This window comes from Rhinopithecus roxellana, chromosome 12 (assembly GCF_007565055.1).
Source record: "Rhinopithecus roxellana isolate Shanxi Qingling chromosome 12, ASM756505v1, whole genome shotgun sequence".
Lineage (NCBI taxonomy): Eukaryota > Metazoa > Chordata > Mammalia > Primates > Cercopithecidae > Rhinopithecus > Rhinopithecus roxellana.
Window position 1 is genome coordinate 23641299 of NC_044560.1, and position 21110 is coordinate 23662408.

At 62.0% G+C, this 21110-nt stretch overlaps 1 protein-coding gene and 1 long non-coding RNA gene across 22 annotated transcripts; one reads left to right on the top strand and one right to left on the bottom strand.

Annotated features, from left to right (window-relative positions):
- Positions 1–6074: 6074 nt before the first annotated feature.
- Positions 6075–20642, top strand: MIB2 (mindbomb E3 ubiquitin protein ligase 2). 19 transcript variants are annotated; one of them, XM_010352560.2, is made up of 20 exons: positions 6078–6216; positions 7088–7194; positions 13716–13809; positions 14099–14270; positions 15051–15157; positions 15269–15463; positions 15560–15702; positions 15820–15927; positions 16934–17038; positions 17121–17283; positions 17359–17492; positions 17581–17729; positions 17831–17987; positions 18170–18330; positions 18425–18551; positions 18641–18874; positions 19205–19383; positions 19457–19638; positions 19707–19772; positions 20333–20642. In XM_010352560.2, the coding sequence occupies exons 4-20, from the start codon at positions 14155–14157 to the stop codon at positions 20569–20571; spliced, it is 2565 nt and encodes an 854-aa protein (XP_010350862.2). In that variant the 5' UTR covers positions 6078–6216; positions 7088–7194; positions 13716–13809; positions 14099–14154; the 3' UTR covers positions 20572–20642. The 19 variants fall into 19 exon arrangements, with proteins under 19 accessions (XP_030798615.1, XP_010350862.2, XP_030798608.1 ...); XM_030942748.1 differs by adding an exon at positions 8145–8296 and having other exon boundaries at positions 6080–6216; positions 13716–14026; positions 17121–17492; XM_030942759.1 differs by adding an exon at positions 8145–8296 and having other exon boundaries at positions 6080–6216; positions 17121–17492.
- On the bottom strand, positions 14481–20443 carry LOC115900800. 3 transcript variants are annotated; one of them, XR_004060450.1, is made up of 5 exons: positions 17562–17682; positions 16774–17003; positions 15924–16487; positions 14954–15651; positions 14481–14667 (listed from the first exon to the last, which is right to left on the bottom strand). It is a non-coding gene; the product is annotated as an uncharacterized LOC115900800 (long non-coding RNA). The 3 variants fall into 3 exon arrangements; XR_004060453.1 differs by lacking the exon at positions 14481–14667 and adding an exon at positions 20326–20443 and having other exon boundaries at positions 15013–15651; XR_004060451.1 differs by lacking the exon at positions 14481–14667 and adding an exon at positions 19530–19665 and having other exon boundaries at positions 15013–15651.
- Positions 20643–21110: the final 468 nt, after the last annotated feature.

Below are 21110 nucleotides of genomic sequence, written 5' to 3' on the forward strand. Positions count from 1 at the left end.
TCCTGCCACTGCACTCTAGCCTGGGTGACACAGCGAGACTCCGTCTCAAAAAAAAAAAAAAAAAAAAAAAAAAAGAAAGGAGGATGGGTGTGGTGACTCATGCCTGTAATTCCATCACTTTGGGGGGCCGAGGTAGGTGGATCACCTGAAGTCAGGAGTTTGAGACCAGCCTGGCCAACCTGTCTCTACTAAAAAAATATAAAAATTAGCCGGGCGTGGTGGTCCGTGCCTGTAATCTCAGCTCCTCAGGAGGCTGAGGCAGGAGAATCGCTTGAACCCAGGAGACGGAGCTTGCAGTGAGCTGAGATCGCGCCATAGTACCCCAGCCCGGGCGACAGAATGAGACTCTGTCTCAAAAAAAAAAAAAAAAAGAGAAAAAAACATGTTGTCCCGGCTGCCAAGGGGCCTAAGGCCACACAGGTGGCAGTTAGCTCAGCCTTGCACATGCAGGGGTGACAGACCTGAGCCTGGAAGACATTATCTGTGGATATCCAGTGCGAACGTGGCCAGTACCAAAATGGAGTCACTTATGTCAAACCCTGAAAAATGGAGCCAGGAGGCCACGAAGGAAGGGCTCTCCCAGGTGTTCCAGGAAAGAAACTAAGGAATTTCTCAAAACCACAGTACTGCAGCTAAACTGCTTGCATAAGGACGCTTGCCTAACAAGGGCCGTCTTCACCTCCAAACGAATGCCAACTCCTGCAGCAAGCCTGATATGGTTTGGCTGTGTCCCCACCCAAATCTCCTCTTGCAGTTCCCATAATCCCCATGTGTTGTGGGCGGGACCTGGTGGGAGGTAATTGAATCATGGGGGCAGTTACCCCCACGCTGTTCTCGTGACAGTGAGTTCTCAGGACATCTGGTAGTTGTATAAGGGGCTTTTCTCCTTTGCTCAGCACATCTCTCTCCTACAGCCATGTGAAGGACGTGTTTACTAACCCTTCTGCCGTGATTGTTTCTTGAGGCCTCCCCAGCCATGTGGAACTGTGGGTCAGTTAAACCTCTTTCCTTTATAAATTACCCAGTCTCAGGCAGTTCTTCGTAACACCGTGAGAATGGACTAACACAAAGTCCGTGTCACCTGTGCTCTTTGTTTCAAAGCAGCTTAGGTGGGCTTCTCCTTTCTGTGTTTTAGAAGCTTCCCGTCCCAGCCTCTCTGGATGTGCCTGTGGTCTGCCGTAGCATGCATATCCCAAACTGCAATTCCCCATCATTCCTGGTGAAACCCTTTGGAGAGTCATCTCTCTGTTGTGGCCATAGCGGGTCCGTTTCCTGATGCATGGAACATCACTACACCGACACCACAGGTTGCAGCAGAAAAAGAGTTTTAATCCTCAGGCTGCTGTACAAGGAGACAGTGTGAAGCAAGCAGGCTACAGGGATCCTGTGGCCATCCGGGGGTCTCCCCATTGCTTCTGGTTCCCCCAGCCCATTTCTTTGGAATCCTGCCGACTCTGCTATTTCATCCCTCCAGCCCATGGCTAAAGTCACTCCAAAAGTGGTAGCAGGCAAATTCCAGCAAGGGACTGCCCCAAACCATCCCGAGGTGGGGCTGGTTGGTCCCAAAGAAGCAAAGCACCAAATGCCAGGGTGATAAGCCCAAAGCATTTGTTGGGGGAACTTATGTACAGAGGGAGGAAGCACATCCTCGGGCCGACAGCAAGAGATGGAGAGGCTCCACCTAAGAACGCCTGCACCCAGGGGCTAGAGTGGAGAGTTTTACAAGAGGATTTAATTCGTGTGGCTCTCGTTTCCACATATTTAGCAACATGTTTGATTTTTCAGTGTCTCAGGCAACAACCTAGTTCATCAGTAACTGAGAATACTCAAGGTCCTGGCCGAGCTTCAAGCCTGCAGGGAAAATATGCAGTGGCCCAGGCTCTGTGCTTCTCAGGCAGGACACAGAGAGGAAGCAGGGGTTCTGGGGAACCTTCCAGTAGAACAGGCAACTGTCTAGACATGGGTCCTTCCCAGGAAGTTACTAAGGAGTCTTACTGCAGCAAAGAAAGGGAGTAAAGCCAGAAGGAGGAGGATGCAGATTCCAGGAAACAGCTGTTAACAGAAAAGCCAAACTCTGAAGAAGACATTTTTTCCTTCTTCTTCTTCTTCTTTTTTTTTTTTTGAGACAGTCTTGCTCTGTTGCCCAGGCTGGAGTGCAATGGCACGATCTCAGCTCACTGCAACCTCCGCCTCCCGGATTCAAGTGATTCTCCTGCCTCAGCCTCCTGAATAGCTGGGATTATAGGCATGTACCACCATGCCCGGCTAATTTTTGTGTTTTTAGTAAGAGATGGTTTCACCATGTTGGTCAGGCTGATCTCAAACCCCTGACCTCATGATCTGCCCACCTCGGCCTCCCAAAGTGCTGGGATTACAGGCATGAGCCACCGTGCCCGGGCTCTTCTTTTTTTAAAGAGGGCTTCATTCTGTTGCTCAGTTTAAGAGTGCAGTGGTGCGATCTCAGCTCACTGCAGCCTCTGCCTCCCAGGCTCAAGCGATCCTTGCAGAGTAGCTGGAACCGCAGGCGTGTGTCACCACACCCAGTTAATTTTTGTGTATTTTGTAGAGATGGGATTTCAACATGTGGCCCAGGATGGTCTCTAAGTCCTGGGCTCAAGTTATCCAATCACCTCAGCCTCCCGGAGGGCTGGGATTACAGGCGTAAGCCACCATGCCCAGCTTCACAAAATACTTTCAAGAGGTTTACTTTGAGCCAATATGAATGACTGTGGTCCCCAGGAAAACACACATCCAAGAAGCCTTGAGTAAGTGGTTCTGAAGTGGTCGGTTTACAGTTTGGTTTTGTACACTTTAGAAAGGCAGGAGTTTTTTTTTTTTTTTTTTTTTTTTTGAGACGGAGTCTTGCTTTGTCGCCTGGGCTGGAGTGCAGTGGCCGGATCTCAGCTCACTGCAAGCTCCGCCTCCCAGGTTCACGCCATTCTCCTGCCTCAGCCTCCCGAGTAGCTGGGACCACAGGGGCCCGCCACCTCGCCCGGCTAATTTTTTGTATTTTTAGTAGAGATGGGGTTTCAACGTGTTAGCCAGGATGGTCTCGATCTCCTGACCTCGTGATCCGCCCGTCTCGGCCTCCCAAAGTGCTGGGATTACAGGCTTGAGCCACCGTGCCCGGCCAGGCAGGAGTTTTTAAGCAAAGACATAAATACATACATGGAGGGTATATGTTGGTTTGACCTAAAAAGGTGGGATATCTTGAAGTGGGGGCTTATAGGTTATAGGCGGATCCACCCGGCCGGAAACTGTTGTAAAAATTTCTCTGGGGTCCCCTTGGCCAAGAGGGAATCTGTTCAATTGGTGGAGGGCTGGCTGGGCGCAGTGGCTCACACCTGTCATCCCAGCACTTTGCTTTTACTTTTCTTTTTTTTTTGTTTTTTGTTTTTGAGACAGAGTCTCACTCTGTCACCCAGGCTGGAGTGCAGTGGCCAGATCTTGGCTCACTGTAGCATTCGCCTCCCGGGTTCAACCGATTCCCCCGCCTCAGCCTCCCAAGTAGCTGGGACTACAGGCGAGTACCACCACACCCGGCTAATTTTTGTATTTTTAGTAGAGATGGGGTTTCGCCATGCTGGCCAGGCTGGTCTCCAGCTCCTGGTCTCAGGTGATCCTCCCGCCTCGGCCTCACAAAGTGCTGGGATTCCAGGTGTGGGCCACTGTACCTAGCCGGCTTTTCCTTTTTTTTCTCTTTTTTGAGGCAGATTCTTGCTCTGTTCCCCAGGCTGGAGTGCAGTGTCACGATCTCAGCTCACTGCAACCTCCACCTCCTGGGTTCAAGCAATTCTCCTGGCTCAGCCTCCCAAGTAGCTGGGAGTACAGGCGTGCACCACCATGCCTAGCTAATATATATATATATATATATATATATATATATATACACACACACACACACGTATATATAGACACACACACAGACACACACACACACTGTATTTTTGTATTTTTAGTAGAGATGGAGTTTCACCATGTTGGTCAGACTGGTCATGAACTCCTGACCTCAAGTGATCCGCCCTCCTCAGCCTCCCAAAGTGCTGAAATTACAGGTGTGAGCCACTATGCCCAGCCAATTCCGGCACTTCAGAAGGCAGAGGTGAGCAAATAGCTTCGCCCAGGAGTTTGAGACCAGCCTGGGCAACATGGTGACACCCTGTCTCTACTAAAAATTTAAAAATAACCAGCATGGTGGTGCATGCCTGTGGTCCTAGCTACTCAAGAGGCTGAGATGGGAGGATCACTTGAATCCAGGAAGCAGAGGCTGCAGTGAACCAAGACACTGCCACTGCACTCCAGTCTGGGCAACAGAGCAAGACCCTGTCTCAAATACAAAACAAAACATAAAACAGTTGGTAGAGGGCTCAGGACTTTATTTTTCGTTTACATAGGGAATCCAAGAAAGGAGACGGGCAAAGTGAGTCTCAAGGATGAGAGCAGAGAAAAGCTCGAGATAAGAGCTGTGCAGCACGGTCAGGAGGCGATCGGTCTAGGTCCGAACAGGAGGATCAGACACAGCGGATGTGTTTGAGCCTTTGGAAAATGTTATTATTAGGCATGTGGCAAAAACGCTGGGGCACTTGAAAAAAAAAACTGGCCATGGGTTAGTAAAAAGCTAGGTATGTGAAAATATTAGGTAACTATTAAAAGAAAAAAAAGATTGTACAGGAATTGTGGCATGGTTTTATACAGTAGCAGTGAACAGCAGGTACTCAATCGTGAAGAGATAAGCCTGGTTTCATTATGACAGCTGTGACAGTTGCAGCTACCAAAATGGAAACTACTTCTACCAGTCCCTAAACAAATGGAGTGGAGAGGCCACGAAGGGGGAGCTGTCATGCAGGGATACCTGCAGCAGGCCTCCTCAGAAGACGCTCCCGCACGTCCTGCACATTTGCCTGTAACCAGACTTACTGCAGGGAAATTCCTCGGGACTGCGGTATTCCAGATAAGCAGCTTGCACAAGGACTTGGGCCTGGTAAGGCTCTCTCTCCAACAACGAGCTAACACCCACTCCTGCAGCAAGCGCCCACGGCCAGTGGTTTTTGTTACAAAACGACTTTTGTGAGTTCATCTATATTTTCCTCTTCTCCCGGCCCCCTCGGATAGGCCTATGATGTGTCATGGCACTAACACCCTAGGCTGCAACCCCCTGCGATTCCCTAATTAACTCACTTGTCCTGGAGAGCCTGCCTCTGGGTTTCCTTTCAGGTTGACAGTTTGGGAGCTAACAGGACCACGTGAGGGGTGCAGCGGGGAAGATCAGCCAGGTTCTCAGGGACCTTCTCCGGAAATACGCAATGTCTACAATTAAGAAATGAGAGGCCGGGCGCTGTGGCTCACGTCTATAATCCCAGCACGTTGGGAGCCCTAGGCGGGCAGATCACGAGGTCAGAAGTTCGAGACCAGCCTGGCCAACATGGTGAAACCCCGTCTCGACTAAAAATACAAAAATTAGGTGTGCGTGGTGGCGCAAGCCTGTAGTCCCTGCTGCTCGGGAGGCTAAAGCAGAAGAATCATTTAAACCCGGGAGGCGGACGTTGCAGTGAGCCGAGATCGCGACATTGCACTCCAGCCTGGGAGATAGGCCGAGGTTCCGCCTCAAAAAAAAAAAAAAAAAAAGAAATGAGAAAGTAGCAGTGCATTGTTTGGAAAGGCGGAGACTTCTCTGAGGAGAAAGCGAGAAACAAGCGTCCGCCTCTAGGGTGCTGAACCGGGGCGGGAGGACGGGCCCGGACTGCCGTTTTTCGCTGTGTGCAGGTCTGCGTGACTCAAAAGCCCGGACCTGGTCCACTCTGGTGGAGTCAGAAAGAGGTGGCTGCTGCACGGCAAGTCCCGCCAGTGCCCGCGAGCGCGATGTCGGTCCCGAGCCCCCGTCTCTATGGCAACCGAGTGCGTCTCCGGGACGGCCACTGCGCAGGCGCCCAGAGGCTAAGCCGTTCGGCCCCCAGCTGCGCCACGCGCAGGCGAAGCCAACCGTCCCGCGCTGACGCACTTCCGATGCCTGCCCCGCCCATCCCTGCGGCGGGGGCGTGGCCGTGGCCGCGGCGCTCCGGCGGGGGCGGGCCCTGGGCTCCCGCCGTCGGGGTCCCACAGTTTCTAGCCGCCCCTCTCCTCAGTGCCCGGAGGCCCGGGGAGGGCCTGGGAGCCCAAGGCCGTCCCCGAGTCGGTCCTGGGTCACTGGCACGATGCAGGCCGTTCTCTCGGCTGATGGTGCGTGCGGGCGCGTATCTCCTCCCCTGGCCCTCCGCACCGTCCCCGAGTCGTGCTCCGCTCTGGCAGAACGCGAGCGCCGTCCAGGTCCCGCTTCCGCTGGCCCAGCCACACCGGGCCGGCAGGGTCCGCAAGCGATGGGCTGGGGCTGCGCGCGCAGCGCCGCCGCGGGGCCTTCTGGGAGTTGTGGTCTGGCCGCCCGCGCGGGACTCCAGCTCCCGGCAGGCCTCGCGCGGCCCGGGGCCCACGGCGCTGGGGTCGGCGCTGGGGTCGTCGTCTGGGCCGGGTGGGGTGCGGCGCGCGGCGGGCGCTCTGGCCTGGCCTGGCCGCCTCTGAGCAGTCGGGGCCGGTAGGCGACCTCGCACGCCGGGACAGACTGACAGACGGAGTGGCCGGCAGCCCCGCGCCCCCGAGCGGAGCAGGCGGGACGGAAACGTCCGGGCAAGTTGGGGTCGGCGGGTACTGCGCGGCCCTGGCAAGGTCTGGCAGCGGACGGGGCCGGGCGGCCTCCGCGAGCCATCGGCCCGAATGACAGGGGGCGGGGCGCGCTCCGGGGTGGGGTGCCCGCCGTGCCCGCCCCCGGCCCGCCCGTTCCCCTGCGCCGGCGCCCGTGCGCGTCCCTCCCGGAGCCTCCTGACGTCTGCGAGCCGCGGCCGCCAGACCCGGAGCGCACGGAATTACGGGCCCGGCGCTGGCGGCTCCTGCGCGCCCCAGACCCCAGGGAGCCCATCCGGGCAGGCGGCGGCCCTGGGTGTCGCGGCCGTGGGCCCGAGTGGACCTGGAGCCGGCGGGCAGCCCCGGGGGCAGAAAGGCGACCGAGCCACAGGCCGAAGTGCTAACTGTGCATGTTGGCATCTCCCCTCGGCCACAGGGTTGGAAGCCCAGCGAGGCTAGAGGCCAGTCCCAAAGTCTCCAGGCATCAGGGCTGCAGCCCAAGAGCCTCAAGGCGGCCGGACGGGCAACTGGACGGCCGGACAGGTGAGCTCTTGACCGTCCGCAGCCTGGTAGTTTGCACTTGGCGCTCCCACCTTGGGGCTCCGTGGAAGCCACGTCAGAGGGGCTGTGTTTGTGTCTGAACATGCATGCGAGTGGAGGGAAGTGGTGAGTAATCCCGCGTCTCCGCTCTAGGTTCGGAACCCATGGAGGAAATAAGCAGAGGTGCCAGACAGGCCCCTGATAGGCACCTACAGGATTGGGGCAGAGTGGCCGTAGCGCCGGAGCGCCGGCAAGCCTAGCCCTTTCCGGAAGGCCCCCTCTGTCCGGTTCCACCCTGGCCTGTTGCTTCACATGCAACAAGTGTCTGAATGTGGCTCTCTCCTGGCCGAGGGCAGCCCTGGGCAGTGAGTGGGATGACACCCCAGCCTGCAGGGTGCCTGTGGGTCTCCACCCAGATGGGCAGGATTGGAGGTGGCCACAGCGCTCGTGGGCTTTCCCCTAGCAGGTGTCTCCGCGCTGGCCCGGCTCAGGGCTTCATCGCACTCAGTGGGCCTGATCTCCCTGGGGCACCTGGGATGTCCATCTGCATTAGCTGGAGCTACTCCATGACCTGTGGCGTGCCACACACAGCGGCATTTCAGTGTCATTAGGCACAGCTGGAGGTGCAAGGAGGAGGGCAGCCTCATGTCCAGTCCCAGTTCTATGTAACTTGCTTCTTCTGAATAAAGGCAATTTGCTAACTTCCTCGCTAAATAGGATTTGGTTTCTATGGCTTTCAAAGCTTCCCCAATAAAATACTTGCAATAAGGGAAATCTCTCCCCCTGCACTCTCCTGATTGATGGTTCGGAAATCCTCCTGCCCTCTGAGAGCTGGCAGTTTCTTGTGAAAAAGAGAAACTAAGAAGCAGTAGAACAGACCCGGTGGCTGCTTGCGTGGTTAAGATGGTAAATGCTAAATGTGTGAAACTGCCTTTATAAACCGTTTTCTCCAGCCTGGCTTGCTGGCTGCCCGTCTGGTTTGCTGTGTTGTGTCTCCAGTGGCTTTAGCTTCCAACAGGAAAGCCTGGTAGCCGAGCGAACCTGTGGCCCAGGAAGTAGCACTTAAACGCCTGGATGCTGCCTCGAGGCTGCTGTGTGCTCTGAGGTAAGTTCCGATTTGCCAAAGCACATCTGTCGCCCGGGTCTTCACGCCCTGACTGCCTCCATCATTTTAAACGTCGGGAGCAGTTGCCTGCGGTGAGGTTCAGATGCCAGCCAGGGTCACAGCCTGTGAACTCTGGGTAGATGGGAAAGTCTAGCATTTCTAGCAAAGAAAAAACATTTGGTAACTCTCTGGGTAAATTTCTGACTGAGATGAAGATACCCATTGTGAGGCAGCATCCTGAAGCAGAAGCCTGGGCTGTATGTTTACAAGAGGAGGAGCAGGAGTGGCCACAGCCATGGACACCGGGGCTGCATGGCCGCAGCTCTGGTCTGCTCCCTGGAGCCCCCACCAGTGCTGGGCTGTGGCTATGGCTGTCTCTGGTTTGTCTTTCTGGGAAACCTTGGCCAGGGTGGCATGAGGGCAGGGCCGGCCTTGGACATTTGCACTTTCCATAGCAGCCTCTGGCCCAGAGCCCACCCGCTGTGGGCAGGTGATCAGGGTGATCAGGGCTCATTGGTCCCTCCTCTGCACCTGGAGCCTTGTGGGTTCAGAACAGAAAAATAGGAGGGGGCAACCCAGAGGCCTCCTGCTCTCCAGGAAGGGATGGGTGCTGGGCAGGTCCAGGGTGGAGGCAGAGGGAGTGAGGGGCCCTTGGGGGAATATCTGTCCTAGAGGGCTTGATCTCCAGGACTGCCCACCCAACTCCTACCCTAATCTGGCGTTCCTCACCCGCACGACTCCGGGAAGTCCTCACCTGCGGTCTGCAGCGGGTGTGCCAAGCGCCGGCCCCACATCACCTGCTCCCACCCCTGCCCGTGGGGCCTGCAGCTAGTGCCCTTGGGGTCGGCTTGACCCAGCCCCAGCCCAGAGCCTGTCCCATGGCCTCAGGAGGACAGGATGGTCAGGGAAGCCCAGGGGATGAGGCCTTTTGTCCACAAGCTTCCCGCTGAGATGGCCAGGCTGTTTGTGCGACCCCACAGCCCCCAACTCTCATGAACAGTGGGGATGGGGCAGGCTCCTCGCTGGTGGCCCCTAAGCAGGTACACTCTGTCCCCTTTGAGGAGAGACCTCCCAGATGGAGGGATACAAGTGCTGGGTCCTGGCTGGGGTGCTCCTCCTCCCTGCCTGTGGGGGTCTCACTCTTGCCTCCTGCCCCCACCACAAACACCCCCTAGAGAGGCCTTCGGAGGCAGGTACTGAGCCCTGGGGCCGGGGGCCGGAAGGCCAGTGGCAGGTGGTCTTGGGTGACTGCTGGCCCTGGGCAATGGTGAGGAAGACAGGCAGGCGGCTGCAGGAAGGAGCTGAGGAGAAAGGCGGCAGAGCCTAAAAAGCTGCTGGCCCTTTCAGAGGGTCCCGGATGTTGAGCTCCTGAGCCTGGGAGCCGCCTGCATGTGGTGTGTCTGCACACTGGCGCCACAGAAGGGTCGGCGGGAGGCAGGCATGGCTGGAGACCCCGCTCAGATGAGGCGGCCATGCCGGGGCAGTGCCACGCTGGACAGAAGGGACTGCCTTGGCAGCGGGACAGACCCCAGACCCTTGGGGTGGGGGCCCTGCAGGGGAGGCCATGAGGAGGTGCCAGGGCTATAGGCCCCTGTATGCTCACATCCCAGCGCCTGGGGAGAGGCATGGAGTGGGCGGGTGCACCCAACTACCCTGTCTGGACTCCTCTCCCTTGTTGGGGCAACCCTCAGCAAGTGGGAGGCTGGTTCCAGGCACAAGAAGTGAGGCCGGGGAGGAAGCCCTGCCCGTGTTCAGCCCAATTGTGCCCCAACTCTGGTGGGCTTCCATGAGGGACAGCCTCTGGGAGGGTGGGGGTTTGTGGGCCAGAGCTGGAGAACTGCCTGGCTGTGCTAAAAATACCGGGCATGCTGCAGACAGGTGCCAGTCTGGGGCACAGGCTACCCTGTCTCAGGCTGATGGCCTTGGCACCCCACCCTGCTGCCCCTGTGAGGCGGGGGCCACTGAGGCTTGGTCTTGATTCCCAGAGGCCCTGCTGGTGACCTCCCTGACATCTCTGCCCTTTGCCCATCCCCCCAAGGGCAAAGCTGGGCACAGGACACTCTGGTTCACGCATGGGGCACCCTGCCCCTGTCTTGTTGGAAGGGTCCAATGGCATATGGCTGGGGTCCATGCCCACGGGTTGGGCAGGTGTGGCCGCTGGCCTGGGCTAAGCTGGCTCTGACTGAGTCTGGGCGCAGAGACAGGGCATCTCTGCTGCAGAAGGATCACTGTGGTCTAGGCTGGCTCTGGCTGAGAGTCTGGGTGCAGAGACAGAGGGTACCCCCCATGCTGCAGAAGGATCACAGTGTGGGCTCATGGCATTGACTTTTTCGCGGTCCCAAGTCTTTCATCTCGGTTGCCAGGCCCATCTCAGGGCTCAGCAGATGTGTGTCTCCTGCTAGCAAAGACCTCCAGTCGGTTCTGCGGCTGCCTGTGATGAGTCCCGCTCGGGCTCAGTGACGGTGTCTGGCAGGGAGGAGGCCCCGGCTTAGCGTGACGCCAGCTGTGGCCAATTCTGGGGGGATCCTGGCAAGGAGGAGGTTGCATGTGGATCTGGTGGAGGTGGATGGCCTGGCAGGGGTGGGGCCCACACTCCTAAGGAGCCGTGCCCCCTCACTCATCCCCCCACCAACAGACTGCTGCGTCGGCCTCCCCGGCCTGTGCCATTCTGCGAGGAAGGTCCCTGTATAGAGGAGGCTGGAGTGGGGGAGCTCAGCCCAGGCCAGGCCTCACCCTTCTTGGGCGCTCCATGGGCAAAAGCTGAGGACAGTGTGTGGATCCTGGGAGCGGGAAGCCTGCAGAGCCTGCCCCTAGCTGGTGGCAGAGCAGGCAGTGGGGAGCTGCTGGGGCAGGAGGGGTGACCTCCCTCCAAGACAGCCCTCAGTGGGGATGGCAGGGTCTGCAGAGATCTGGAGAGTCAAGGGTCATGACCAGGGTGGGGCCGTGGAGCTGGGCTGGCCGGTGGAACTGTGTCCCCCTGGACATGCTCTGGGTGAGGCGTAGTCAGTGCTGGGATGGCTGGGAGTGGCCTCTGCTGGGCGGGTCCTCGGGATACGGGGGCTGCCGCTATCACAGAAGCCTGGCACACATTCTCTCTGGTTCTTACATTTCGTTCACTCACACAGCCATTCAGTCAAAGCTGCAGCTGGTGGGGTCCTGGCCAAACATAGGCCGCGGCAGTGCACCACCTGGGGGCTGCCCTCAGAGGCCCCGCCCAGGGGAACAGTGCCACAGAGGCCCATGGGGAGGGCCTGTGGGTCACCCTGGGTGGTGGCTGGGCTCCTGGCTCCGCGGGGCCTCTGAGGGCAAGTTGGGGCCGCTCCAGCTGCCACCTGTGGAAGCTGACCGTGCAGAGGCCCAGCCAGGAGGCTGCAGAAGGCCGTGGGGAGGGCAGAGCCAGCCGCCTTCCCTGATGGCTGTGGAGCTGCCCACGGGACCCCTCTCCTTGTCTGGGGCTCACTGGTGCCACAGGAAAAAGAAGCCCCTGGTGCTGGAGCCTGCCCTGGCCCAGGCCTTGGTGTACATCTTGGCAGGATCTTGCCCCAGGTGAGGGGGGCAGTGTCACCCAACAGGTGAGGCCTCTGGACAGATGAGGCCATGTGGGGTTTCCCTGAAGAAGCAGAGCCTGGCTGCTGGGTGGGGGCTCCTCTTCATCACTGACAGGGAGAGCTGTGCTTTTAAAACATCCCCCTGTCCTGTGGAAGCCCTGGCGGTTCTGGGCAGGTTGAGGAGGGAGAACTGGAGAGGCCAAGCTGGCCAGGTTTGTGCTCCTGAGAATTAGAGGGTGTCCTGTGCTCACACTCGCAGCTGGGGCACGAGTTGGGAGCCCAGCCCTGCAGGCGAGCCCTTGCGTTGGACTCAGTCTCTGGAGTGGGGCTGGGCTCCTCACCAGGCCTTGCTCAGGGGACAACCTGTGGGGCTCAGGCCCCTGAGCCAGAGCAGGAGTCGGGGGCTTTGCTGTGGCCCCTCCTCACTGCCCACCTGCAGCCTCCCCTGGCCCAGGGTGTCTCCTGAACTGGCCTGAGATGCAAAGTGCTGGGCTGCGGTGCAGCCCAGGTGGAAGGCTGGCATGTGAGGCCCAGGCTGGCCTGTGTCCTGGAGTTGGCAGGGCCCCCTCCCATCCTCCGCCACATCCACCCAGCCTCAGGGGTCCCTCCAGCCTCCTGGGACTGCCGTGTCCCCCACCTCTGCTTCAGGCAGTGCTCCTGGGCTGCCTCCTTCCCCGGCCATGGGGTCCTAGTGGTTTAATGAGAAATGACCAGTGGCCCTCCCTTTCCCCAGACAGGGTCTTGCTTTGCCCGCCAGGCTGGAGTGCAGCGATGCGATCACAGCCAGCTGTAGCCTCTACCTTCTGATTTGCCCTCTTAACGTTCACATCCATTCTTCTTGTTAACGAGACTGTGCTGAAGCCCAGCATGGTGGAGAGGGCAGCCCACGGTGACTCATGTCTGCAGAGTGAGCTCTCGGGGGTCAGCACCCAGATTCGGGATTAGCAGTCCTGGGCCTCGAGCCCTGTGGCTGGCTCCATCCCTGCTTCCAGCAGCCTGGAATTTGCACCTCTGTGTAAACGGAGCCGCCTGGCATGGCGTTTGCACTTGGCTACTTCCCTCCATCTGCTGGTGACCTCTGGCCTGTGCTCCTTGTGGTGAGTGGGTCCCTGCTTGGTTGGGACTCAACCCCGCTTCAGGACCCCGTGGCCACTGAGGACCCAGGGACCTGCCTGTGCTCAAGTGTCTAGCCCCTGTTGTGAGTGCGTGGCGTGGCCAGGGCCACTTTTCCAGAGAAGGCTCCGTGGTGCTGTCTGGCCTCGCTGCTCTGTCCCTGACGTACAGGGTCCAAAGCTGGCATCCTCCAGAAGCAGTGTCTGGGGACAGAGATGCCTCCTAGTCCTCGCTGGCCGATGCCTGCTGGTCTTGTATGGCGCCTGCATCGTGTTCGCCATTTTTCTGTTGCGTTGTCTGACGTTTTCATGTGGATCGCAGGAGTTCCCTGCCCTGTGTGTGTGTGGACACAAGTCCTCTGAGGGATGCGTGTCACGGTGTCTGCTCACACGCTGCCGCCTGTCCAACCATGTGAGTGTCTCAGGGGACGGCAGCTCCTTCTCTAGTGAAGTCCAGCGTCCAGCTCATTAATTGGCTGCCGGAGGAGATGGCAGTTTTCTTCCTAGAACTTTATTTGTGAACCTTTCACAAAGCCCCCTGGACCCAGACCACCCTGCCGGTACCGCGCCAGGCTGGCATGGCACCCACCTTCCCCACCAGCCTCGCTGGTGCCAGACTCTGGGCCTCCTTGCTGCCTCCTCGGGCCCTAGGGCTTGAACCAGCCCACCTGCCCCTTTGGGCCTCTCCTCTGCTCTCCCGTGGAGCCTGCTCTGACCGGGAGTGTCCTGTGGTGGCCTGAGAATACCCTCTGCCCACAGGTCCCGAGCAGCCCGGCCCACCATGGACCCCTCTGCCCACAGGTCCTGAGCAGCCCCGCCCAACATGGACCCAGACCCCCAGGCGGGCGTGCAGGTGGGCATGCGGGTGGTGCGCGGCGTGGACTGGAAGTGGGGCCAGCAGGACGGCGGCGAGGGCGGCGTGGGCACGGTGGTGGAGCTTGGCCGCCACGGCAGCCCCTCGACACCCGACCGCACGGTGGTTGTGCAGTGGGACCAGGGCACACGCACCAACTACCGCGCCGGCTACCAGGGCGCGCACGACCTGCTGCTCTACGACAACGCCCAGATCGGTGCGCCAAGGGCAGGCGGGACGGGCAGGACCCGGGGGCGGGAACGCCCCTCTGACCCCACCCCACCCCTAGGCGTCCGGCACCCCAACATCATCTGTGACTGCTGCAAGAAGCACGGGCTGCGGGGGATGCGCTGGAAGTGCCGCGTGTGCCTGGACTACGACCTCTGCACGCAGTGCTACATGCACAACAAGCACGAGCTTGCCCACGCCTTCGACCGCTACGAGACGGCCCACTCACGCCCGTGAGTCCCGGGCCGCACCAGCTTCTGTGCGGCGGACCCCCAGGCCTTGCCATGGGGGCCTCGGCCTTCGGGGAGGGCTCCTAACCACTCCCAGGGAGATGGAGCAAGCCTCTCCAGGGCAATGGCCTTAAGCAGTGTTGCCGTGGGCGGGGCACAGCAGGTGGCCTCTGGGTGGCTCTACAGGCAGCAGTGGCCATCAGGCAGCCAGCATCCCCCAGGGAGGCATGAGACCTCCGGGAGGACTGTCCATACCTGGAGCCAGCCCCTGGGCTGCCGTGGAGGCTGCTGCGCTCTGGTCCGAGGGCATCAGCTGGGGGAGAATCTAGCCTGCTTGGGGCAAAGGCAGCCAGAGATGCCACTGCGTCTCCTGCATTGTCACCCTTGTCTCTGGCCCTCCCTGCATGTGGAGGGAGGTGTGGTCGACTGGGGAGTGCTGTTGGCCAGGCCTGCTTTCCTCATTCCTCCCTTACCACATGCTGAGCCCACCTCTGGACCTGGCTGTGCCCCAGCTCACTGGGAGGCAGCAGGCATAAAGCGACCGCACCCAGAGGTCTTGCCAAGGGTGGGCCCGGGTGCCTTCCCAGCCTGGCATCAGGGAAGTCCCTGGAGGAACGTGGTCCACAGGTTCGCTCCAGGCCCCTGAGCCCAGGGGCATTTCCTCGCAGTGTGTGGAGGGTGCTGACCTGCTGGGCCGGCCATTCCCAGGCTCTCCCGAGTGGCTCAGGATGGGAAGAGACGGCAGTTTTCTTCCGAGAGCTTTATTTGTGAACCCTCTTGCAGTGTCACGCTGAGTCCCCGCCAGGGCCTCCTGAGGATCCCACTAAGGGGCATCTTCCAGGGAGCAAAGGTGGTGCGAGGCCCCGACTGGGAGTGGGGCTCACAGGATGGTGAGTGGAGGCAGAGGGGCAGAGGGGCAGAGGGCAGGGCCTGGCTGTGGCTGGCTCATGGCTCAGCCTCAAGGCACAGCCTTAGCCTGCTGGTGGGGACTCTTTCCCCAGGAGGGGAAGGGAAACCAGGCCGTGTGGTGGACATCCGTGGCTGGGATGTGGAGACAGGCCGGAGTGTGGCCAGCGTGACGTGGGCTGATGGTACCACGAACGTGTACCGTGTGGGCCACAAGGGCAAGGTGGACCTCAAGTGTGTGGGCGAGGCAGCGGGCGGCTTCTACTACAAGGACCACCTCCCAAGGCTTGGTATGAGGCTGTCCTACTGACCCCATCAGCCCTCCTACTCTGGCTGAAGTCCCAGAGGGGAGGGACTGCTGCCTGAGGCCTGCCACCCTCCCCCAGGCAAGCCGGCCGAGCTGCAGCGCAGGGTGAGTGCTGACGGTCAGCCCTTCCAGCACGGGGACAAGGTCAAATGTCTACTGGACACTGACGTCCTGCGGGAGATGCAGGAAGGTCACGGCGGCTGGAACCCCAGGATGGCGGAGGTGAGCCGCCCCACCATGGAGCCCTGTGTGCCCTGCCCTCCCAGCCCTGCAGACCCCCAGCCCCTTCCTCCCCAAGCGTCCAGCCCGACCCAGCCACAGCTCCATGACCCGCCACAGTTTATCGGACAGACGGGCACCGTGCATCGCATCACGGACCGCGGGGACGTGCGCGTGCAGTTCAACCACGAGACACGCTGGACCTTCCACCCCGGGGCGCTCACCAAGGTGCCTGGGGGGCTGGGCTGCACCCCATCTGTTTGCTTCTGTAACCCCTTCCATGTATCCACTCGGCCTCGGGGGGTCAGGCAGGACTAGGGTGCCAGCTGTACCCACGAGTCCCCAGCCCTGAAGGAAGGGTAGGGACTGGTGGGTGGGGTCAAGGAGAAGAGGGGGTTGGATGTGAAGGAACCCAGAGGAGGGTATGTCTCTGGGAGCTGGCGTGGCTGGTATGGGCAGGTTAGGGCCTCTCTCGGTTCCAGGACACCAGGAAGGCAGGACAGCTTCGTGGGCGGGAGGGAGGCAGCTGGGCTAAGATGCTCCTGGTTAGTGCTGTATGGGGGCCGATGGGGGTGGCTGGTTAGGACTGGGAGGTGCACGTTTGGCCTAGGGTGGCGGTCCCTACCACCCTAGTGGTATGGGAGGTAGTGAGGGCTGCCTGGGAAGCAGGATGGCAGGGAAGGGGCGGGAGGCGGTGGCGGTGGCAGCTTGGATGGCCCTGGGAGGGGCAGGTCCAGGGCAAAGCGTCAGAGCTCAAATCTGGATCTGGGGTCCTGGATACCAGGCACCTGTGAGGACGCGCCAAGGGGAGTCATGAGATGGGCTTGTAGAGTGAGTTCCCTGCATAGGAGGGCTCAGGTGGGACAGAGTGGGCCCGCCCTGCACCCCAATGTCCTGGGGCCCCACCCCCACACTGGCTCATGGGGCCCTGGCCATGCTGCCTGCTGCCGGTCAGCGTACAGCTCCCCACGGCCGGCCACCTCGGCCTCACACATGCCCAGCGCTGGCTTCTATCTGCCTGGACACTCCTCCCACGGCTCTGGGGCTGGGGACACCCAGGGCTGCCTCGGACACCTGGGGCTCTCGTCCAGCCAGAGCCTCTGGCAGTGCTTGGGGCCGGGGCCGGGTCAGGCCTGCCTGTCTTGTGGAGCTCAGCGGGTTCCCTCCTGTGCTCCATGAGCCTGGGCAGCCACACACAGCTGGGGGGCCCCTCACGCCCCTCTCTGTCGCTCAGCACCACTCCTTCTGGGTGGGCGATGTGGTCCGGGTCATCGGCGACCTTGACACGGTGAAGCGGCTGCAGGCTGGGCATGGCGAGTGGACGGACGACATGGCCCCTGTGAGTCCCCTTGCCGCCCCCACTGCTAGGGCCGCTGCCCCCTACACCTGCAGCCTGCTGTGACCCCCTCCCCTCCCCGCAGGCCCTGGGCCGCGTCGGGAAAGTGGTGAAAGTGTTTGGAGACGGGAACCTGCGTGTAGCAGTCGCTGGTCAGCGGTGGACCTTCAGCCCCTCCTGCCTGGTGGCCTACCGGCCCGAGGAGGATGCCAACCTGGACATGGCTGAGCGCGCCCGGGAGAACAAAAGTGCAGCACAGCTCAGGCGGCCGTGGGCGGTGGGGCTGCCCCTGGCCACTGCTAACCTCAGCCCTGCCCCCCCAGGCTCTCTGAGCGTGGCCCTGGACAAGCTTCGGGCCCAGAAGAGTGACCCGGAGCACCCGGGAAGGCTGGTGGTGGAGGTGGCGCTGGGTAACGCGGCCCGGGCTCTGGACCTGCTGCGGAGGCGTCCAGAGCAGGCGAGCTCCTGCCCCCGTCCTCCCACACCGGCCAGTCTGAGGGTGAGGGGCAGAAAGCCAGGGACTCACCTGCTGGCTCTCCTGGCAGGTGGACATCAAGAACCAAGGCAGGACCGCTCTGCAAGTGGCTGCCTACCTGGGTCAGGTGGAGTTGGTACGGCTGCTGCTACAAGCCAGGGCGGGCGTGGACCTGCCAGACGATGAGGGCAACACAGCGCTGCACTACGCGGCCCTGGGGTGAGGTCTGGGAGGGGCCCGGGAGGGGTCTGGCAGGGCTGAGCCTGTGTGTCCAGCCAGTGGGCACGGCGCCCTCCCTCTCCCACATCCTCTCCCGTCAGGAACCAGCCTGAGGTCGCCAGGGTGCTCCTGAATGCTGGGTGCCGGGCAGATGCCATCAACAGCACCCAGAGTACAGCACTGCACGTGGCCGTGCAGAGGGGCTTCCTGGAGGTGGTGCGGGCCCTGTGTGAGCATGGCTGTGACGTCAACCTGCCTGTGAGTTCTGCTTCCACCTGGCTTGGGTGCCGCCTGCCCGTGAGCGCTGCTCCCTGGGTGCCGCCTGCCCGTGAGCGCTGCTCCCTGGGTACCCCCTGCCCATGAGTGCTGCTCCCTGGATGCCCTGGCTCTTGACCTAAGCAGAAGTCACCCCCAAGTGACCACTGACTCTGCCCCAGCAGGATGCCCACTCGGACACGCCCCTGCACTCCGCCATCTCAGCGGGCACTGGCGCCAGTGGCATCGTCGAGGTCCTCACGGAGGTGCCAAACATCGATGTCACCGCCACCAACAGCCAGGGTTTCACCTTGCTGCACCATGCCTCCCTCAAAGGCCACGCGCTGTGAGTGTGGAGTGGGCACACAGCTGCAGCCAGCCTCTTGCTGTGCTGCCCAGGGACAGTCCCAGGTCCCAGACCAACCTCCCTCCTCCCACAGAGCTGTGAGAAAGATTCTGGCTCGGGCAAGGCAGCTGGTGGACGCTAAGAAGGAGGACGGCTTCACGGCACTCCACCTGGCCGCCCTCAACAACCACCGCGAGGTGGCCCAGATCCTCATCCGGGAGGTGAGGGCGCGGCCCAGGCCTGCCCAAGGACCACGGAGCGGGAGGCCCACTGGGGTCCCTGGTCTGAGCCCCTGCCCACCCCTCCCCAGGGCCGCTGTGACGTGAATGTGCGCAACCGGAAGCTGCAGTCCCCGCTGCATCTAGCCGTGCAGCAGGCCCACGTGGGGCTGGTGCCACTGCTGGTGGACGCTGGGTGCAGTGTCAACGCCGAGGACGAGGAGGGGGACACGGCCCTGCACGTGGCGCTGCAGCGTCATCAGCTGCTGCCCCTGGTGGCTGATGGGGCCGGGGGGGACCCAGGGCCCTTGCAGCTGATGTCCAGGGTGAGGAAGTGTCCAGTGATGGCCCCGGGAGCCAGGCGTTCTGGGGGTGGAGCAGACGGAACCAAGTTCTATGTGATCCTTCAGCCTGCACCCCTAGGCAGCCTGGGAGAGGGGTGGTGCCCATGGGGTGGGGAGAGGTGGGGCTTAGGGTCTCAGAGTTCACCCAGCAGGGTGCCCCTCCTGCCTGTCCCACCTGGGTTCCGGAAGAGGTGCCCCTGCCTTCTATTTTAGACCTGGGGCGCCGGCTGCTGGGGCTGCCGGGTGCCAGGACACGCCTCCTTCGGGCCTGCCCCGGCGCCCGCCCTCACCGGCGTCTGTCCTGCCGCCCAGCTACAGGCCTCGGGCCTCCCCGGCAGCGCGGAGCTGACGGTGGGCGCGGCGGTCGCCTGCTTCCTGGCGCTGGAGGGCGCCGACGTGAGCTACACCAACCACCGCGGCCGGAGCCCGCTGGACCTGGCCGCCGAGGGCCGCGTGCTCAAGGCCCTTCAGGGCTGCGCCCAGCGCTTCCGGTGAGCCCGCGGGCGGCGGGGAGGGGGTCCTGCGGCCTCCAGGCCCCTCTCAAGCCGCCTCCTCCCCCTGCAGGGAGCGGCAGGCGGGCGGGGGCGCGGCCCCAGGCCCCAGGCACGCGCTCGGGACCCCCAACACCGTGACGAACCTGCACGTGGGCGCCGCGCCGGGGCCCGAGGCCGCTGAGTGCCTGGTGTGCTCCGACCTGGCGCTGCTGGTGCTGTTCTCGCCGTGCCAGCACCGCACTGTGTGCGAGGGTGAGTGGGGGGCCCCGGGGGGTGCGCCCGGGTAGTCCGGCCCCAGCCAACCGCGCTCCTCTCTGCAGAGTGCGCGCGCAGGATGAAGAAGTGCATCAGGTGCCAGGTGGCCGTCAGCAAGAAGCTACGCGCAGGTGGGTGAGGCTCGGCGCCCCCGACACGCCTCCTGCTCAGCTGGTGGCCCGCGGGTCCCCGTCCCCCACCCCCGCCCCTCCCACACTTCCGCCCATGGCCCTTCCCCGGGTCGCGCCCCGCCCTCCCAAGGCTCACACCCTGGCCCCAGCCCCGCCAGAGGTCACGGCCTGCTGCAGACCACACCCTCCTCTCCAGGTCACACCCTAGTCCCGCTGGATTTCACGGTCCCTTTCAGGTCACACTCCCTCCATAGCCCCAGCCCAGATCGCAGCCCACCCAGAGCACCGCCTCCCCATCACACCCCGCCCCAGGTCACACCCCCCCCCACCTGCGGCCCTGACTCCAGTCCCCACACCACCTTAAGCCTGATCTCCACGGTTCACATCCTGCCCGCAGCCGGGCCCCAGCTCTGCCTCCAAGTCACACCCACTCCACCAACTCCCCTTCCAGGTCACAACCCGCCCCCAGCCTCGCCCCCGCCCCGTGGCCCGCCTGCAGCTCCCCGCTCCCCCATTCCCCCACTCGGCCTCCCAGCTCACACCCGTCCCTCACCCCGCAGACGGCTCTGAGGTGGCGAGCGCCGCCCCCGCCCCCGGCCCGCCGCGCCAGCTGGTGGAGGAGCTGCAGAGCCGCTACCGGCAGATGGAGGAACGTATCACCTGCCCCATCTGCATCGACAGCCACATCCGCCTCGTGTTCCAGTGCGGCCACGGCGCATGCGCCCCCTGCGGCTCCGCGCTCAGCGCCTGCCCGATCTGCCGCCAGCCCATCCGCGACCGCATCCAGATCTTCGTGTGAGCCGCGCCGCCCGCCACGCCCGAGCTGCCTTCGCGAGCCCCCGCCCTGTGTTTTATAAAAAGATTCTCGGACGTTGCCTCCGCTGTCTGCCTGGGGGACCGGGCGCCTCTGGGGTCCGCCCCTCGGGACAAGCCGGCGAGCCTGGGGGACCCCTCCTTCCCTGGGGTGCGCCCCGCCCGCCCCAGGCTCTTGCGTCTAGACTCCCGCCCAGACTGCGGCCTCCGGGCCGGGACACCCTCCCGGCGTGAGCACGGCCGCCTCCCGCCACGCAGGCCCGGGTCCGACGGGGCGGGGGCGCCTGTGTTCGCCCCCGGGCCCCCCTCGCTCCTCCGTCCTAGGGGCGGCCGTGGGGGCTCGCGCTCTGACCCAAGGGGCCCGACGCTCCCCAGGGCTGTGGGGTCCCGTCCCAGCAGGGAGTTGGGGGGCGTGCAAGGCAGGGTCTGGGACCTGGGGAAGGGACCGGGCGCACGCAGGTGGGGGAGGTGTCGAAGCAAATAGGCGGGCGGGTCCAGCGGCTCGCGCTTTCCAAGAACCGCCCG